Raw genomic sequence first — 18369 nt, 5'->3', positions numbered from 1 at the left:
ATGCCTTTGTGATGGAGGCAAGAAGGAGACTTGAAGATTTACACTAGTGTTCAGGTTTCCATCCTTTGGTCCACTTGGAAAAACAGAAACCCTATCAGCTTACGCTAGGTTCACACTAGCGCCCGGAGTCCATTCTCAGCTTTCCGTCTTCTGCATGCAGAAGACGGAAAGCTGTCAGATTGGGTCCAGCCGTGAGCGCCGGTGAACGTTTTATGCTCTCCGCCGCAAAACCGTTTTTTTAAAATCGGACACAGAGTACTGCATGTCCGACTCTGTGTCCGATTTAAAAAAAACGGTTTTGCATAAAATGCTCACCGGCGCTCACGGCCGGACATCTTTCAAACCCATTCAAATCAATGGGTTTGAAAGAGTCCTGCAGGTTTCCGTCTCCTGCTCAGTTTTGTGCAGGAAACGGAAACCTGTATGAATGGAGATCGGGCGCAGATGTGAACAAGCTCTTAAAAAACTGTTACATGTAGATACCTGCTGAACCTGTAGACTATAATGGGCTTTGAAGGCTTTCTGCAGAAAAAAGTGGAGAGAAACGTCCTCAGTGCAGGAATTTTTTCTTCACTGATATCAAGTGGAATGGAGCACGGAGTCTCCTACTGACTGAAACGCTAGTGTGAACCTGGCATTAAAGAAAAAAATAAAAATGTGTTTGTCTGTCCCTGCTTGCTTCTCAAGTGATCAGGACCAGCCCCCACCTCTTCTTGACTGTTCTGGCAGTCAATAAAGTTTACAGAAATGCTGCCATCATCACTAATGACATCATGTTCATGGTGGGTGTGACTAACAACTGAATCATGTACACAATGAACGGCAAGTGATCAGAACCATTAAGGAAGTGATCAGTGGCGGATCCAGGGTTTGCGGGGCCCTGGGCAATTGACTTTGGCAGGGCCCTACGCGCAGCGCGCCGCAGCAAATTAGGCCCCACCCACTTTTATGTTGACTCCTCCCATTCTCATTCATTTTTCATGTGATTCCACACAGTATAATCCTCCTACAGTCACCCGTAAATTATATGTCCCCCCTCCATCTCTCCCCATTTATATATACACCCTTCATCTACCCCTAGTTTCATGTCCCCCCCTCTATCTCTGTCCCCAGTTTCATGCCATTCTCCCCCTTTATCTGCCCACAGTTTCATGTCCCCCCCGTCTCTGCCCCAGTGTCATGCCGTTCTCCCCCCTTCATCTGCCCCAATGTCATGCCATTCTCCCCCCCTTCATCTGCCCCAGTGTCATGCCATTCTCCCCCCTTCATCTGCCTCAGTGTCATGCCATCCCCCCCTTCATCTGCCCCAGTATCATGCCATTCTCCCCCCTTCATCTGCCTCAGTGTCATGCCGTTCTCTCCCCTTCATTTGCCCCAGTGTCATGCCATTCTCGCCCCTTCATCTGCCCCAGTGTCATGCTGTTCTCCCCCCTCCATCTGCCCCAGTGTCATGCTATTCTCCCCCCTTCATCTGCCTCAGTGTCATGCCGTTCTCCCCCCTTCATTTGCCACAGTGTCATGCTGTTCTCTCCCCCTCCATCTGCCCCAGTGTCATGCCGTTCTCCCCCCTCCATCTGCCCCAGTGTCATGCTGTTCTCCCCCCTCTATCTGCCCCAGTGTCATGCTGTTCTCCCCCCTCCATCTGCCCCAGTGTCATGCTGTTCTCCCCCCTCTATCTGCCCCAGTGTCATGCTGTTCTCCCCCCTCCATCTGCCCCAGTGTCATGCTGTTCTCCCCCCCTCCATCTGCCCCAGTGTCATGCTGTTCTCCCCCCCTCCATCTGCCCCAGTGTCATGCCGTTCTCCCCCCTTCATCTGCCCCAGTGCCATGCTGTTCTCCCCCCCTCCATCTGCCCCAGTGTCATGCCGTTCTCCCCCCTTCATCTGCCCCAGTGTCATGCTGTTCTCCCCCCTCTATCTGCCCCAGTGTCATGCCGTTCTCCCCCCTTCATCTGCCCCAGTGTCATGCTGTTCTCCCCCCTCTATCTGCCCCAGTGTCATGCTGTTCTCCCCCCTCCATCTGCCCCAGTGTCATGCTGTTCTCCCCCCCTCCATCTGCCCCAGTGTCATGCTGTTCTCCCCCCCCTCCATCTGCCCCAGTGTCATGCTGTTCTCCCCCCCTCCATCTGCCCCAGCGTCATACTGTTCTCACACACACTCACCTTTCCTCGTTCCTCCGCAGCTGTCTCCCTCATACACATATTGTAGGCGCGATGTGACGTCATCACAACGCGACTACAAATGCCGGAGCTCAGCGTTAAAACAGGAGCTGAGCTGTGACACCTCCTGCTTTAAACGCCTATATATTCAGCTCATCTGCGTCCTACAGAGTTGGAGTCGGGACATGCTGACCCAGGACCGGCTCCAGGTTTTTATGGGCTCTTGGGCGACAGAGCCTCAGTGGGCCCCCTTGTAAAGGAGGCAGGGGAGTCGAGACACTGTGCGTCGCAGATGAAGCGAGTGACGTCATGCAGGAGTGTGGCGTCACTAACGCCATACCTCCCAATTTTTAAAGAGTAGTAAAATTTGGCTCCACCCACTTTTATGTTGATTCCACCCATTCTCATTCATTTATCATGTGCTCCCACACAGTATAATCCTCCTACAGTCACCCGTAAATTATATGCCCCCCTCCATCTCTCCCCCAGTTTCATATACACCCTTCCTCTGCCCCCAGTTTCATGTCCCCCCTCCATCTCTGTCCCCAGTTTCATCACTTTCTCCCCCTTCATCTGCCCACAGTTTAATGTCCCCCGTCTCTGCCCCAGTGTCATGCTGTTCCCCCCTCCCCTCCATTTGCCGCCCAGTTTCTTTGGGCCCCCTCCATCTCTGTCCCCAGTTTAATGCCGTTCTCTCCCCACCCCCTTCATCTTCCCCAGTGTCATGCCGTTCCCCCCCTCCCCTTCATTTACCCCCCCAGTTTCATGGGCCCCCTTCATTATGTTCCACCTTAATATTTAATACAAAACAAACACTTACACTCACCTTCTATCATTCACCTTCCATCGTTCCCCCGACGCTCCATTCTCTCACTCCAGTCACATACGCGATGCAGGAGCTGTGACCTCAGCTCCTGCTTAGCTGCGGCCCGGCTTGCGTGTGTAAGCATGATGTGATGAAGTCATCGCGCCTACACACGCAAGCCGGGCCGGAGCTTTAAAGCAGGAGCTGAGCTCACAGCTCCTGCTTTAATCGCGATTCAGCTCATCGGCGGACGGACGCCGATGAGCTGAAATCGTGACAGGCAAGTGCCGGGGGGCCCCCAGAGACTCTGTGGGTCCCGGCACTTGCCCGACTATGCCGAGCTGACCGGGACCATTTTGTTAGGGCCGGGCCGCGGGGCCCCGCTAATCGCGGGGCCCCGGGCGGTTGCCCAGCGCGCCCGGCCCTGGATCCGCCCCTGGAAGTGATTGTAACAGACTGTGTTGCTCACACAATTTTGCAAAAGGGTAGGCAATTTTTATGTGGTCTCAATTAAAAATATATATATATATTTCAGCACATTAAAGAAGAAAAAAAAAATCTTGGAAAACCCCTTTAACCCCTTCACACAAAATAACAAACATGTATGTGATTAGGCATGAAGGGCTGTAGAAGGGGGATACCAGCGGTATAAGACAGCAAGCAATGACCGCTAATAGCCGCAATCAGTGCGGGCACCAATCGCAGCTGTTAACTGTTTGTATGTCATGGTAAAACACAACTACGACATCTCAGGCTTGGTTCACACATCAGTATGCCATCCGTCCGTTTGAATTCAGATCAAGACTTTAAAACGGACTGATGCACATACTGACACAAAAATTGTAAACAGAGTAGAGATAAGGAGGACACAGGGACATTTATTATATCTCCTTATCTCTACTCTGTTTACAATTGCTACTTTTAATCCCCTTATCTGTCCTCTAGGGGACAGACAGCATTTGCTATCAGCATAAAAAGGTGTCAGTATACAATCAGTATGTGCATCAGTCCGTTTTTGGTCTCATACTGAATTCAAACGGACGGATGGCATACTGATGTGTGAATCAAGCATAAGATTCGGCATTTTAAAGATCATCGACCTCCAGAACCTTCAGGTTTTCCAAGACCACTGATCATTCTCTCCCTGCACTGAGCAGCCTGTGTGTATTGTATGCAGAGCTACACATTTTCACTTACATGGCCCTGTTGCCTGCGTGTCTGCAGCACTCATATAACCACACTGAAGAGACTTTATTTCCAGTGACGTGCCGCTCTCCACTGTTCTTCGCTCTAGTTTTACCTCCGGCTAGAACAGAGATTGATTATATCACTGTTGGTAAGGCAGAGGGAGCAGGTTGGAGTGCTAAAGCGACAGAAGCAGAGCAAGGGTGTTTGGGCATCTCCTTGTGCAGACTTCTGAGACATAAGAATTGTAGTATCAAGAGCCCAAAATGTAGCAGTCATAAAATCGGGGACTGCAGGAGGTTCGTGGGGATGGCAATTTTATACTTAAGGTATGTGGAAGATTTTTAGTGGGTGTAACTAGGTCAGGGAATTAAAAATGAATGCAAACTATTATAAAACTTATATATTTATGTCCAATGCCTCCATATTCATAAACTATTATTCCTGAACTGCCCAGTATACGAGAAATACTGCAGGCCAAACACTTGTGTCATGTAAGGTAAGAAATTCAGCAGGCACAAAATTCACAGATGTCCCTGGTTTGTACCTGGCACAGTCTCCAAATTGTAAAGTGTATGGTGAGTGCGCAGTGCAAGCAAACACTGTCTGACCCTCTCAGATATTGCTGACCTAAATGAAGACAATGGGAGGCAGAATCTGCAGAAGATTCAGGGGCAGAATCCATCCCAAATCTGTAGCAAATTCCTCTGTGTGAACTTACCCTTATGCTAAGGACCCACGTTGCAGAAAACATTCTTTACAGTGCCACCAAAATGAAGGAGCTTTCATCAATCTCATCCACATATTGCAGGAAAAAAAAGAGCTGCGGAAAAGCTGAGTTTCCATAAACACGTGCGCTTTTTAAATACACAGCATGTTAATTTAATCATAAGTGCTTTTCCTATATATTTAATGGGAGGGGGGAGGGGGGGGAGTAGAGAAAACTCAAATGAAAGACACTGCGGAAAAAACACAATTCCTTTTTGCTGTGTTTTTAGCTGTGATTGGCTGTGTAGGACCTTTGCCTTATCTTTCAGTTTGTAGTGTCTTATAAGACCATAAATGTCCTAAGAAATCTGGGGAAGTAACATGCAAGTAAATCCTAGTTGCTAATAAGTCCAAATTTGCTATTGCCTGTAGCATCAAAGGGGTCAAACTGCCAAGTATTAGAGTCATCTGTCCAATTGCGGCAGAAACCTGGCCATTTGTATCAACTGGCCGCCTACTGCTGATAGCCCGTACACTGGCACTGCCTGTACAACCTCCATGACGTATATGTCCGTCATAGAGCACTAAGTGAGCCTCTGTCAGGCCAGATATATACATCATGGAGCATTAAGATGTGTGTTCAGTATAATAATACTGCATAACTTTATTGAATTTTATTAAATTCATAGCTTGCTGCATATATAAGCTGTTAAGACACTATGTGGCAGCAGCCTCGCGCCTGTCCGTACTGCTGTGTGTTCTCCTAGGTTGATCTGCAAAACCAGGGCTGTTGAGTCGTAGAAAAATGTTACCAATTCCAAAATAAGAGGATTAATTATATTATAGAATTATTAATACTGCAAAATTACATACATATCATAACATATTTACTGTCATAGGAATTCAATCACTACCTTTTTAATGAATTTGAAGATTTTTGCTGCTTCTGACTGACCATGGCAGTGAGCCAGCTGTGAAGGAGTCAGAGTCATAGTAGGATTGGCCAGTCAGAGTTGAGCTGTGAAATACTAGAGGAGTTTAACATGTATTCATTATTGCTAATACCCAGTTCACATTAGCGTTTGGCTTCCGTCCGGAGGGAGTCTGCATGCACCCCCCCCCCCCCCCCCGAACGGAATACCAATGCAACTGCAAGCGCTGCGAATCTTGTGCGGGCAGTGTGCAGCAAGCACACAGACCCCATTAAAGTCTAGGGGATCCGTGTGCTTAACTGCACAGTGCCTGCAGTTGCGTTGGTATTCTGTTCGGGGGGGTCCTCATGCAGACTCCTTCCGGACGGAAACCAAACGCTAATGTGAACCGACCCTTACTATGCAGGCAAAAACCAGTATGCAATAATAAATTAATGGAAAACAATGTAAGGCTAAGGCCATATCCGCAGCACTAAAGCGCTGCGGGAAGAACCGCTGCATGAACACATTGCGGTTCTTTCCACAGCGCTTTTTAAGAGAAAGTTCACAGAGTTTTCCTCTGCGGACTTTCTCTTAACATTATATCTACAGGAAAGCCGCCGGTGTTTCCTTAGATATAATTGACATGCTGCGATGCGATCTTTTCCACAAAGTGGGGATGGGATTCACTTGAATCCCATCCACTTTGCCTGCACTGTACAATGCTGCGATTTTTCCAGCAGCGTCTCTGCTGCGGGCAAATGGTGGCGTTTCTGGTCCGTGGGGCCACGGCCTAAGAGTTGGTTCACATCTGTGTTTGGTAATCTGTTCGAGGAGTCCACATCCCCCCCCCCAACCGAATACCAAATGCAATTGCAAGTGCGGTGCAGTAAAAGCACACAGACCCCATAGACTGTAATGGAGTCCGTGTTCTTGCCGCAAGATCTACGCAGGGAACATGCGGAGAGGAAAATACTTCACAATCTACTTTTCTCTCCGCATGCGGACTCCCCGCACAGATTAGTAAACGCAGATGTGAACGAGGGGTAAGAGAAAACACCAGCAGAATTGACCAAGTGCATAGCAGGCACCATATTTTGTGTCTTCACCCTTAGACCATATGCACATGACCAAGTGTGCAACCAGTACGAGACACATTTTTCAGTCAGATGACACTCGGAGTGACATATGAGTGTCATCTAAGTGCATTCACATCTTTGGGGGATTCTGATCTGTTCTGTTTTTATGTAACATATCAGAAGCCCCTATAGACATAAATGCATCACAAAATGAAATTGGATGACACTGAGATATCACTCCAAGTGTCATCCGACTGTATTCCGCTGCAAACTCGGCCCCACATCTAATGCACACTTGGTTATGTGCTTTCATAGAAATTAAAGGGGTTGTTTGAGTAAAAAAAAAAAAATTATCCCCATCCGGCCGTGGGCATTTTTTGATTTTGCTTTTTTCGTTTTTGAGCTGTGAAATACTAGAAGAGTTCTCCTCCTCCTTCCAAACCCAATAACTTTTTTATCTTTCCACTCTCAGAGCCATATGAGGTCTTAATGTTTGCCGGACAAATTGTTCTTCATGATGCTACCATTTATTATTCTGTATGATGTACTAGGAAGCTGGATAAAAATTCTGAATGGGGTCAATATGAAGAAAAAGTGCATTTGTACGATTTTCTTATGGGCTTCATTTTTATGGGGTTAATGCAGCCAAGAGGGGTTAATGCCCACGAACGGTGTGGGCACCGATCGCAGGCATTAGCGCCGCGCCAGGTGTCTGCTGCATAAAACAGAAGCCACCCGGCGGCTATGGCGGCCGCCTTAGTTAAATACCCGACATCCACCATACTAGTACGGCGGATGTCGTGCAGGGGTTAAATAGGTCAGGAGAAGTGAAAAAAATAAAAATATATCAAACTCATCTTTTCCCGGGTCGTCTCAGCATAGTTCGGTCCTGCCAGTGCATTGTTGTCTCCACTGCACATGACCCCTGAGGCCTATTTAAAAAATACATTTTTTGCCCGGACAACCTCTTTAAAGGTAAATTTAGAAATCTTAATCAAATATTTATGTACTAATTACTGATGTATAATAATGACTATACTGTAGTAATACATGAAGAAAAATAGAGGAGGAAGAGTCTGAGTCAGGGCTCGTTCACATCTGCGTTGTGGTGTCCGTACTGCAGGTTTCCGTTTCCTGCCTAAAACAGAGGCAGGAGATGGAAACCTGCAGGAGTCTCTCTCACCCATTCATTTGAATGGGTGAGAGAGATGTCTGGCCGTGAGCGGTGGGGAGCGTTTTGCGCTCTCCGCCGCGAAACCGGGTTTTATAATCCGGACACAGAGTCGGACATGCAGTACTCTGTGTCCGGATAAAAAAATCCGGTTTCGCGGCGGAGAGCATAAAACGCTCACCGCCGCTCACGGCTGGACCCGGTCTGTGCTTTGCGTCTTCTGGCATGCAGAAGACGGAAAGCACAGAACGTAAAGAAGAACGCAGGTGTGAACCTAGCGTCAGAAATTTGGCTTACTGACTCTACAGCCCTAATTAATGACAAAGTCACACATGTATTACCACAAATTTCTTCGGTTTATTGATTTTATTTCACCTGAAAAACTGTGTGGCCAATATGTGATATCACATAATGCATTTAATTAGCACAATAGTAAACAAAGCCATTTAGGTTACTAGGGTCGAAAATCCACTGCCTGGTATAAAGACATGATACAATTCTTAAGAGTAAACAGGTAATATACTTAGGACTAAAGCAGTGCCATGCTACATCAGACGCCATATGTATAGAGGTATTCTGTGCTAGAAGCAATACTTACACATACAATCTGATGCTGCCATATAGGCGCTATAAACCGCCATACAGGCTCTGTCCAGAGGGCTCTGCAGTGCTTAGAATGGCTGAAATATTGTTTAATAATGAAGAGGAACTGGCGCTCAATATCATAGTCCCAAACAACACCTTTAAAGGGGTTTGTCCATGAACACAACTTATCTTCTATTGACAGAACAAGAGGCAAGTTGTGCTAAAGCGCAATTTATTTCTATAAGGCTGCTGGACAGAGAAGTATCAGAGGATAGCTCAGCTATCCCTAGCAATTCCATAGAAATGAGTAGACAGACTCCTTTTTAGACAGCAGACCAGGGACCCCCATTCTTGTGATCAGTGGGGGTTCTGGCAGTCAGACCTGTGAATAGGGCATAGCACGTATTCAGAGGCAACCCACCTTTAGCAAATATATGTTGTTGAGAAATGAAATGTAAATGAGAACCACAAAGCAGAATAAAATATGGAACCATGAGCTGGAAATACATTGAAGTACAATTGTCATATGTAAGGAGAACGAGCTCCTAGCCAATTAATTTCCTAAGCTCTAATTAGATTTGCATGCTTCACAAACACTGCCAAACCACTGATCCATGGAGAGATAGTAACCTGCAGGTAATTTCTTCATGCACAGCAGGTTCCTTGTATAAAGCAAACATGACTGGTTCTATAGAGTTGGCTCAGACACAGGGAAACCACAGAGATGCATTGTTGCAGGACAAGTCTGAACTGTGCAACAAGAAAGGACCATTCCTTAAGAATCAATACGCGCTAGGAGGCTTTGTTCAGCAGAACGGTAGGAAAAATAATGCTGTACTGCAAAAGACATTGACATAAAAAAAAAAAAAAAAAACATTTTAATTACACGTCTTTCATGCCTGTCCATTTATTCAGCTCTTGGCACAGCATCAGCATGAAGTGTTGTTGTGCAGCAGGGAAGAGTTAGCCCCATACACGTGTGGAGGCTAATTCAGATCAATGGGGTAATAACCTTCTAGAAGTGAAGACTAAGGTTTTTCACTAGGCTGAAATGAATTATATGGCGTGATCACTGCCTTAATGGCGCCTATGAGGACTTCCTATCAATGCAACTGCACTACATGGCTTTTTAAAGTGCTACGTAACAGACCAATACAAATGAGCCATGCAAACTTCTTGTGAATTGTCTCATAAGGCTGGCCGAGGAGAGGTGTATATTGGCCATGCTATATTCCACTTACACTTCAGAAGGCTGTTTAGCTGGTGAAATTGCATCCTTTATTTTAGTGATTTCAGGGCATCCGTAGCATACTTTACTAAGTAAAAAGTTGCCACTTTTACACTGCATAGTACTGGTTCGGTTCATCTGGACTCGGGTATCATGTTTGTTTGCACACTAGAAAGTACCTGCCTTATGTAATAGGTTGTCATCTAAGTAATGAACAATGTTGTGACAAGTCAGCTTCTCCTAACGGCTTGGCTGCTTGACCCATAACAAAAGCAGGCACTAAAAAAATATCAGGGATCAGGTACAGTACTTTTCTTATAGAGAAAACAAAAAAGTTCAAAGCTAGCTGAAGTAATCTGGTACCATGGAGTGAAAAGGGACTTAATAGAACAAAAGAGATGCTTAATAATATCAAAATACGTGGCTAGATGATAAAATCTACAACAAAAGAACAAACCTATATCTGGACATACTACCATTATCGACCCTACGGTTATAGATCAATATTAGACATAAAAAGCAGATTAAACCAGCAACTTCTCAAGACTGACACACAAGCAAAACTTTATAGAAGAAACTATCATGATAATACTGCAAAATGTAAAAGAGTGATTAGGATAGATCACTATGCAAAACTAGTTGGCTGAAAGTCATGAAGGCCGCCAGTAGCATGCAAAGCCTATGAGGTATAGGGTAAGTCTGGGTGTTAGTCATATTGGGGTGCTCCAGGGATAGCATTTGAGGCGCCTGAACAGGTGGGTCAACTCCCATGGTTATGGTTGAGCCCCCCTCCCCAACGCATCTTTGCTGACATACGTACGTTAAAAAAAGTCAAAATTGCCAAACCACTGTATTCTCATTGTTTTGCCTCTGATATAAATTTGAATAAAAAGTGATCAAAGCAATAGCAATTCCCCAAAATAGTATATCTAAAAAGCACACCTGATACTGCAAAAAAAAAGGTGCCCGATGTCAGAACATGGCGACTTTTAGAAAAAAAGAATTTTGGCACAGTTTGGGATTTTTGTTAAGAGGTTAAAATGTAAATCAAACCATATAAGTTTGGTATCCTTGGAATTGTACCAAAACACAGAATACAGGTGACATGTCATTTTAGCTGCACAGTGAATGCCGTAAAAACTAAGCCCGTATGAAAGTCGCACAAATGCACTTTTTCTTCAAATCCACCCCATTCTGATTTTTTTTTCCAGCTTCCTAGTACATTATACAGAATAATAAATGGAAACATCATGAAGAAAAATTTGTCCTGCAAACATTATGACCTCATATGGCTCTGAGAGCAGAAAAATAAAAAAGTTATGGGTTTTGGAAAGGGTGGAGTCAAAAACGAAGAATGAAAATCGAAAAATGCTGTCGGCGGGAAGGGGTTAAAAAATTTAATGTAATGTAGGAAACTTTAAAACAGATTATGTTGCCTTTTTTTATTAATATTATTATACTTTTATACTATATTACACACTATTATACTATTATTATGTTTATTATTATTATACATTAACGCCTTAGCTACAGTAATTAAAATGATATAAAAAGTGACATACGATGGGCAAAGATACTGCTTCTTTTTCCCCTTTCCTTTCTTTGAGGACTTCTCTTTAGAATGCACGCCATCCAACCATAAGGAAAATACGAGAAAAGCCAAAATCCCCAGTATGAACTTCATCTCGATACATTAACTTCACAGCAACAGACCTGTAAGATAAAAACGTGTTAGTCTATAAAAAGTGAATAAAACATGGCCTACAAGAGATAAATGCAGACTGTATTACTTATGGGTCATCCTCTTCTAAGATATTGCTTGTGCGAACAGTAAAACATCACCTCTATTGGTAATATCAAGATCATAGACAATATACACTACTGACTGTTGGGATTAAACACTACATACATGTTCTATAATGTTTCAATACTGCAATTGGTAATCTGTCTTTCTAATGATAAGTCAGGCATGGGTAATGGACAATCTTGGTATTATGAGCTGAACAGCTTTATTGTGGCTTTTTTTGTGCCAGCGCTCCCCTTTACCGAAAGAAGATAAGGTTGGGAGGCTGAGAATGAGATGGCGACTGCACACACACCATAGTCCTTATCATTTATGCCACAAAAATATCATATATGACACGAAACTCTACAGCATCCCTTGGGCTGCCCTAGAATTATGCCTAGACGCAAGGGAACTGGAAGGATGCACCTAATTCACAATGAGGTGTGGACTTATTACAATTTAAGAGCTCTTTGTGCTGGTGCAGAGGGGACCAAGACCAGCGTAAAACATGCTGGTCTGTATCAATGCCGTCCAGTGTATGTGAATACTGAGTAAGGCTAGGTTCACACTTGTGCCCGTTACCCATTCCGCTTTGAAAATGTGGAGAGAAAGGTCCTGAAAGCAGCTCTTTTTGGGAGGAAACCAGGTGGACCCCATTATAGTCTATGGGGCCCGCTGGTTTCCACACAGAGGTCACACTATTTTTTTTTTTTTTTAATATTGATTGTGAGCCCCATATAGGGCTTACAATGTACTTTTTTTTTCCTATCAGTAAGTCTTTGTAGAGTGGGAGGAAAGCCACACAAACACAGGGAGAACATACAAACTCCTTGCATATGTTGTTACAGGCAGGATTCTAGCCAAGTACTCCAGTGCTGCAAGGCTGCAGTGCTAACCACTGAGCCAGTTTACTAGATATTCGCTTGTTTTCTGATTTGGACTTTGAATGATTCTCTCGCGTTTGACCTTGAATACAGCTTTGCTAGTGGGAACTTTACAGCCAGTTTTCTATTAAAAATAAGTTACAAAAATGTTCCCTAAACACCCCAACACAATAGAAACCCCCTCCCCCATAAAACAGGAGTTACACTAAGTATTACCCAAAATTAGTAACGTATTGTTGTCTAATGCTATAGTATTCGTAGATACACAGTGTAGATAGAAGACAATGAACTAACTAGACGCTGCAATTGAGGAACGACAGATTCATTGCTATCACGTCTGGAGTGAATAAAAGAACCATAAAGTTTAGGATTAAAATTCTCATTCTTTGAACCATATACACACTAGCAAGGGCACATTGCCTGGCAATCACTCAGATCGTTCAGGCATAAAAAAAAAGACAGAAGAGAACAGAAGTACTTATGAGAGAGTCATAATGCCCGCTTAACCTTCACGGCCATGCTAATTTTAGAATGTATTAAAAAGTCTACCCACCACAGAAACATGGCAAGTTGTAGTAACTTTGCTACAGTCGTTTATATTTGTGCAGAGGCGAATATCCAGTTCTTCATGGGATTACGGATAGGATGTCCAGAAAGAATAAAGGTGAAGTAGTGTTTGATCACATTCATCAACTTTCTCGCATCTCTTTAGGTTAGCCTGTATAAGGATGCACAGTTTTAATCTATGTGCTTTAAGTCCGGCTCTGCAAGGGTGTTTTAGGTTCATGAAGTACTAGCCATAAATTGACTAGCCCGAAAACCTAAGTCAGGAACCAGAATCCAAGCATCATATTCATCTATAATGCTAGGAATTCCTGTCTTCCTGCATACTGAAAACATTACAGTATCAGACAGCAATCCCACGGGGATGAAGAGACACCTAGCATCATAGGGCCCCTGGTCAGTGCTCGGTCCGTGAAATTTTGACAACATATGTTCTATATTTCACAAATCCAATACGCATATGTAAAGCCGAATTTAATCATACCAGAGTACCCCTCCAGCATACCCCTCCAGATTGTATAGGTGTATATAACAAATACCATGTCTTATAATCTACCTACTCTAATGATTTATGCAAAGTGTGTTGCAATGTTATTATCCATTTAAAGGAAATGCTACTTAAAAAAAAAACAAAAAAAAAACACAAATTAATGAAAACAAATTAAGACTATTATGTTGTAATTCACTCAGGACTAGCAGACTGCTGAAGATGACAATCCTATCATGGCTGTTTAGTATGGTGTGCTGGCTCCCAGGACTGGCCATTGACAGCTGAAGTTGTTCTGGACTCAAAAACTTAGGAAACAGGAAAAAAAAAAAAGACTTCCATTTTCTAGACCACTTGGTTATTAGTCAAAGTCACTATAACTAATTTAAGTTTGCCTAAGTGACAAGACAAGGCAAGACAAACATAGGCTATGCTATTGTAAAATATTGCAAAGGCCTAGAAATGTGGCCTTAGCTCCTGTTATGTGGGACAATAGCTGGTTAGAACACTTTGAGGTTAGTCATCCATACAATTGGGCAACAGAGGGGCTGGGTAGGTCAGTTCAGTGACATAGATGCTTTTCTTTTTTATACGTTACTTTGTTATGTGATAAAACGCCATCCCCTAAGCACCTCTGAGCAACTTTGTAACTACAGACTACAAAATAGACAATGGCATGTGTGCAGCCGGTCCTCCAGCACTGCAGCTGAATGAAAGTTGGAGGATCTCTAAATAAATTGGGGTCCCAGAGGTGAGACCACCACCTGAAATACATAGATGACATACAAGCAAGGTATTGCTAAGGGCTCGTTCACATCTGCGCCTGGGACTCCATTCTGCAGGTTTCCGTTTCCTGCACAAAACAGGGCAGGAGACGGAAACCTGCCGACATCTTTCAAACCCATTCATTTGAATGGATTTGAAAAATGTCCGGCCGTGAGCGCTGGTGAGCTTTTTATGCTCTCCGCGGCGAAACCTTTGTTTTTAAACCGGACACAGAGTCGGACATGCAGAAGATGGAAACCTGATAACGGAGACCAGACGCTGGTGTGAACCCAGAGTCAATGGTTATATTGTTGCATGCCATTAGAAATTAATTAACCCATCCAGCGGGATGTCAATTTTTATACAAATTCATAGCTAGATATCTCAGTTTTATTAAATACTAAAGCATAAGAGCACAGATATTTGATCCTTAATATAGTGAATGTGGTATACTGTCTATGGCATACTTTAACTGTAGCACTTGTGCCCCTCAATTTTCTCTTCATTTTCTGCCATGTGAAGTTGGCCTAATGCCTCGTTCACATCTGCGTTTGGTAATCTGTGCGGGGAGTCTGCAAGGGGACCCCCCAAATGGTATACTAAATACATTTGCAAGCGGTGTGCAGTGAAAGCAAACAGACCCCATAGACTACAATGGGGTCCATGTGCTCTCCGCGCGGTGTCCGCACGCAACATGCGGACAGAAAAGTACTTTGTGAACTACTTTCATGTCCGCATGATTCGTGCGGGCAACAAGTGGAGACCACACGGACCCCATTATAGTCTATGAGGTCTGTGTGCTTTCACTGCTCACTGCTTGCCAGTGCGTTCAGTAGTCTGTTCGGGGGATCCCCATGCGGACTTCCCAAACGGATTAGCAAACGCAGATGTAAACTAGGCAAAAGAACCTCAGATTCCTCTTAATTTTCCATCCAAAGCAGAGCTTTGTCTTTCCACTTCAGCTTTCCCCAGCTGAGTAGGTTTAGAAGAATGGGTCTAATAAGTCAGGGGTCTTGTCCAAATCACGCAGGAGACTTAAGTTTCAGCATCCTGTTTCAATCTCTGTCTGCCATTGAAAACAATGAGAAGAAGAATCTGGGTAAAACTGGCACCGATTTTGGGGCAGAATCAGCCTTAAATCAGTGGCAGATTCTGCAGTGTGCACATACCTTTAGTAAAAATATTACGCTCATCTAACGTATTTCTGTCTGTAAATATCTGTACTCCTTTTAAAATAAGGCATCTTTCCTTTATACTCTACATTGTGTTGTTCCTCTGTTATTCCTCCCACAAATTTATAAGTGAATTGACAACTAAACATTACAGGTTTGGATTGCATCAAATCAAATCCTATAATGTAGGGACTTGTCAGGAAAGCAGCAGATAAACTTCTAAGGGACAATGGCACCATGCCATGAATATCTCTGGACATAATATGCAACATATACAGACTAGTACAAAATACACAAAGTTGGGAGGCGGTTTTATTACACCATCTACCCCAGAAAACTGGCATTGAAGTGGTGCGTCTTTTGCACATGGCCTAAAATGTGCAGCACTTTAATGCACTTCCGTGCCCTATGCATCATTTTGTAAGATAGTGGATGCAATATGGAGAGACTAAAGTGGGTCAGGGTGTGCCAGTCAGATTTACTATAACTCATGTCAGAAAACTGGGGACCTCCCAAGGCAGGCCAGAATTAAGAGGCCGACACTCCTAATAATTCTGGGCCATTTCATGGCATTGGGGGGGGGGGGGGGAATGATTAAGACTGACACAGGAAACACCAGCCTTAACAAATAAATGTGTGTCATACAAACATAATACTATACTGACACTTTAGACCTGAAATCACACTGGGTCCAGTATTTACCTGAGAGTCCTAGATTATAAATGGGTGACTTCAGTATTGTGCCATTTTATAAAGACTGATGTTCAATTGCTAGTCCCTCAGGGAGTGCTATAGAAGGGCCATGACTACTCATTTGTACACCGCAGTAAACTGGTAATATACAGTCCAAGTGGCCTGGTTTACAGGTGACAATATTTATATATCATTATAGCCCTGATACATTCAAAAGAAAAAAAATTATATTTATTTGTGGGGAAGGTAGCTTGGTAGCATTAATAGTGCGGACCCAACCAGTCAGAGACACTATATCTGGTTTTATTTGGACACTATATCTGGTGCAAGCAGGTTTATTAAAAAAAAAAAAAAAAAGCAAGATAAAATAAACCATTTCAGTTACAAAACAAAAACCTGCTCATCCAAGCACTAACTAAACAGAACAAAGCTAACTATACTTGTGGCTTATTACCAGCCAGTGGCGTAACTAGGAATGGCGGGGCCCTGCGCATTCCTGCGCGCTCTATTATGCCCCATAGTGGCCTCAGTACACAGTATTATGTCCCATAGTGGCCCAGTACACAGTATAATGCCCCATAGTGGCCCCTGCACACAGTATTATGCCCCATAGTGGCCCAGTACACAGTATTATGCCTCATAGTGGCCCCTACACACAGTATTATGCCCTATAGTGGCCCCTGCACACAGTATTATGCCCCATAGTGACCCCTGCACACAGTATTATGCCCCATAGTGGCCCCTGCACATGGTATTATCCCCCATAATGAACACCCATGAACAATTATTATACTCTGGGGTCTTTTCAGACCCCAGAGTATAATAATCGGAGACCATGGGGGGATACAAACATAAAAAAACACTGTTACTTACCTATCTCCAGCTCCACTGCAGTCTTCGGTGGTGTCAGCCATCTTTAATGACATAGTGATGTCACATGACCCGGGACACAGGCCCGGGTCATGTGACATCAGGAACGTCACACAACTAGGCCCGAAGCCTGCCAGGAGCGTGGAAAGGTAAGTAACACATTTATTATGTTCCTTTACCTTTCTGGGGCCTCCAATCATTATACTCGGGGGTCTAAAAAGACCCCCAAGTATAACAATAGTGCTTGTGGGGCCCATGGTGTCACTTACCGATCCTGGCCCCTGCCAGAATTGGTAGGCAAATAGGGCCCATTACCGGCTGCAGTAACTCCAGCAGGTAACGGCCTATTAAGAAAATAAAAAATTAATTAGGAGAACAGTGCCTCTGTATGCTGCCCTCTAGAGGGCAGCCCCCTTAACATCATGCATGACTCAGTTAATAAGCCTACTAACATGATGCGGAGTTTATTGCCAAATTAGTATTTCTATTCCAAAAGGAACAGATTCCCAGCTATGGACAGTGCTGTTTCGGTCTTTTTGACCTCCTCAGCATAGCGCAGGGATATGGATTTGGCAGCTGCTCTCTAGAGTGCAGCATACAGAGGCACTGTTCTCCTTATTACATCCTGGAGAATAGATTTGCATATTTTTTACCTATAATGAATACAAAGAGTTCAATATTGGTCTCAACTTGTTGGGAAAATAACATTACCGTTGTATTGCACTGGTCATTGTGGACGTGGCAATACTCAATATGTGTGTCAATATGTGTGTTCTTTTGTTTTATTAAAAATACTGGGAGGGGGACGTTAATATATTATTAGAATTTTACTTGTACTTTTTTTCTTTTAAATGTTTAATTTTCTTTTTATACAGTTTTATTTATTTCTGTAACACCCCTATAGGGGATTGCGATAACTGTGTTGCTTCTTATCCTGTTCACTGTAATGACTTGTAAGTCTCTGTACGCCTATGTAGGCACACACTCTCCCTAATGTGTATGATTATCCCCTGACCCTAGGATGACACATTCATGGAAGGACACGGGAATCTTGATCTTTCACATTTCTGTATGGTTTACAGATCACTGACAATTCTTAAGGAGTAAGCTATGTCTATTCATTCAATAGCCTGACCTCACATTACAGTGAGTTGTAGCAGCGACTTGGCACAAGGATATTGACTCCACTGCAGTAAGGCTGTATTCACACAGAGTAACGCCAGGCGTTTTTTGTGTGTTTTTTGTACATAGCGCCGCGTTAACGCCGCGTAGCACCGCGTTAACGCCGCGCTATTTTGCGGTGGCATTGCCCGGCGTT

The 18369-nt window shown here is 43.9% G+C and overlaps 1 protein-coding gene across 2 annotated transcripts in view; it reads right to left on the bottom strand.

Annotated features, from left to right (window-relative positions):
• The window catches only part of GLRB (glycine receptor beta), a 71314-nt gene that overhangs the window by 39289 nt on the left and 13656 nt on the right, over positions 1-18369 (bottom strand). For both annotated transcript variants that reach the window (XM_075257548.1, XM_075257558.1), the window contains exon 2: positions 11393-11543. In XM_075257548.1, the coding sequence (XP_075113649.1) occupies positions 11393-11514 (122 nt within the window). In that variant the 5' untranslated portion in view covers positions 11515-11543. The remainder of the gene's footprint in view (positions 1-11392; positions 11544-18369) is intronic.

This window comes from Leptodactylus fuscus, chromosome 1 (genome assembly GCF_031893055.1).
Source record: "Leptodactylus fuscus isolate aLepFus1 chromosome 1, aLepFus1.hap2, whole genome shotgun sequence".
In the NCBI taxonomy this organism is placed as follows: Eukaryota; Metazoa; Chordata; class Amphibia; order Anura; family Leptodactylidae; genus Leptodactylus; species Leptodactylus fuscus.
Note: the sequence above shows the minus strand (reverse complement) of the source record. Positions and strands in the feature narration are given on the sequence as shown.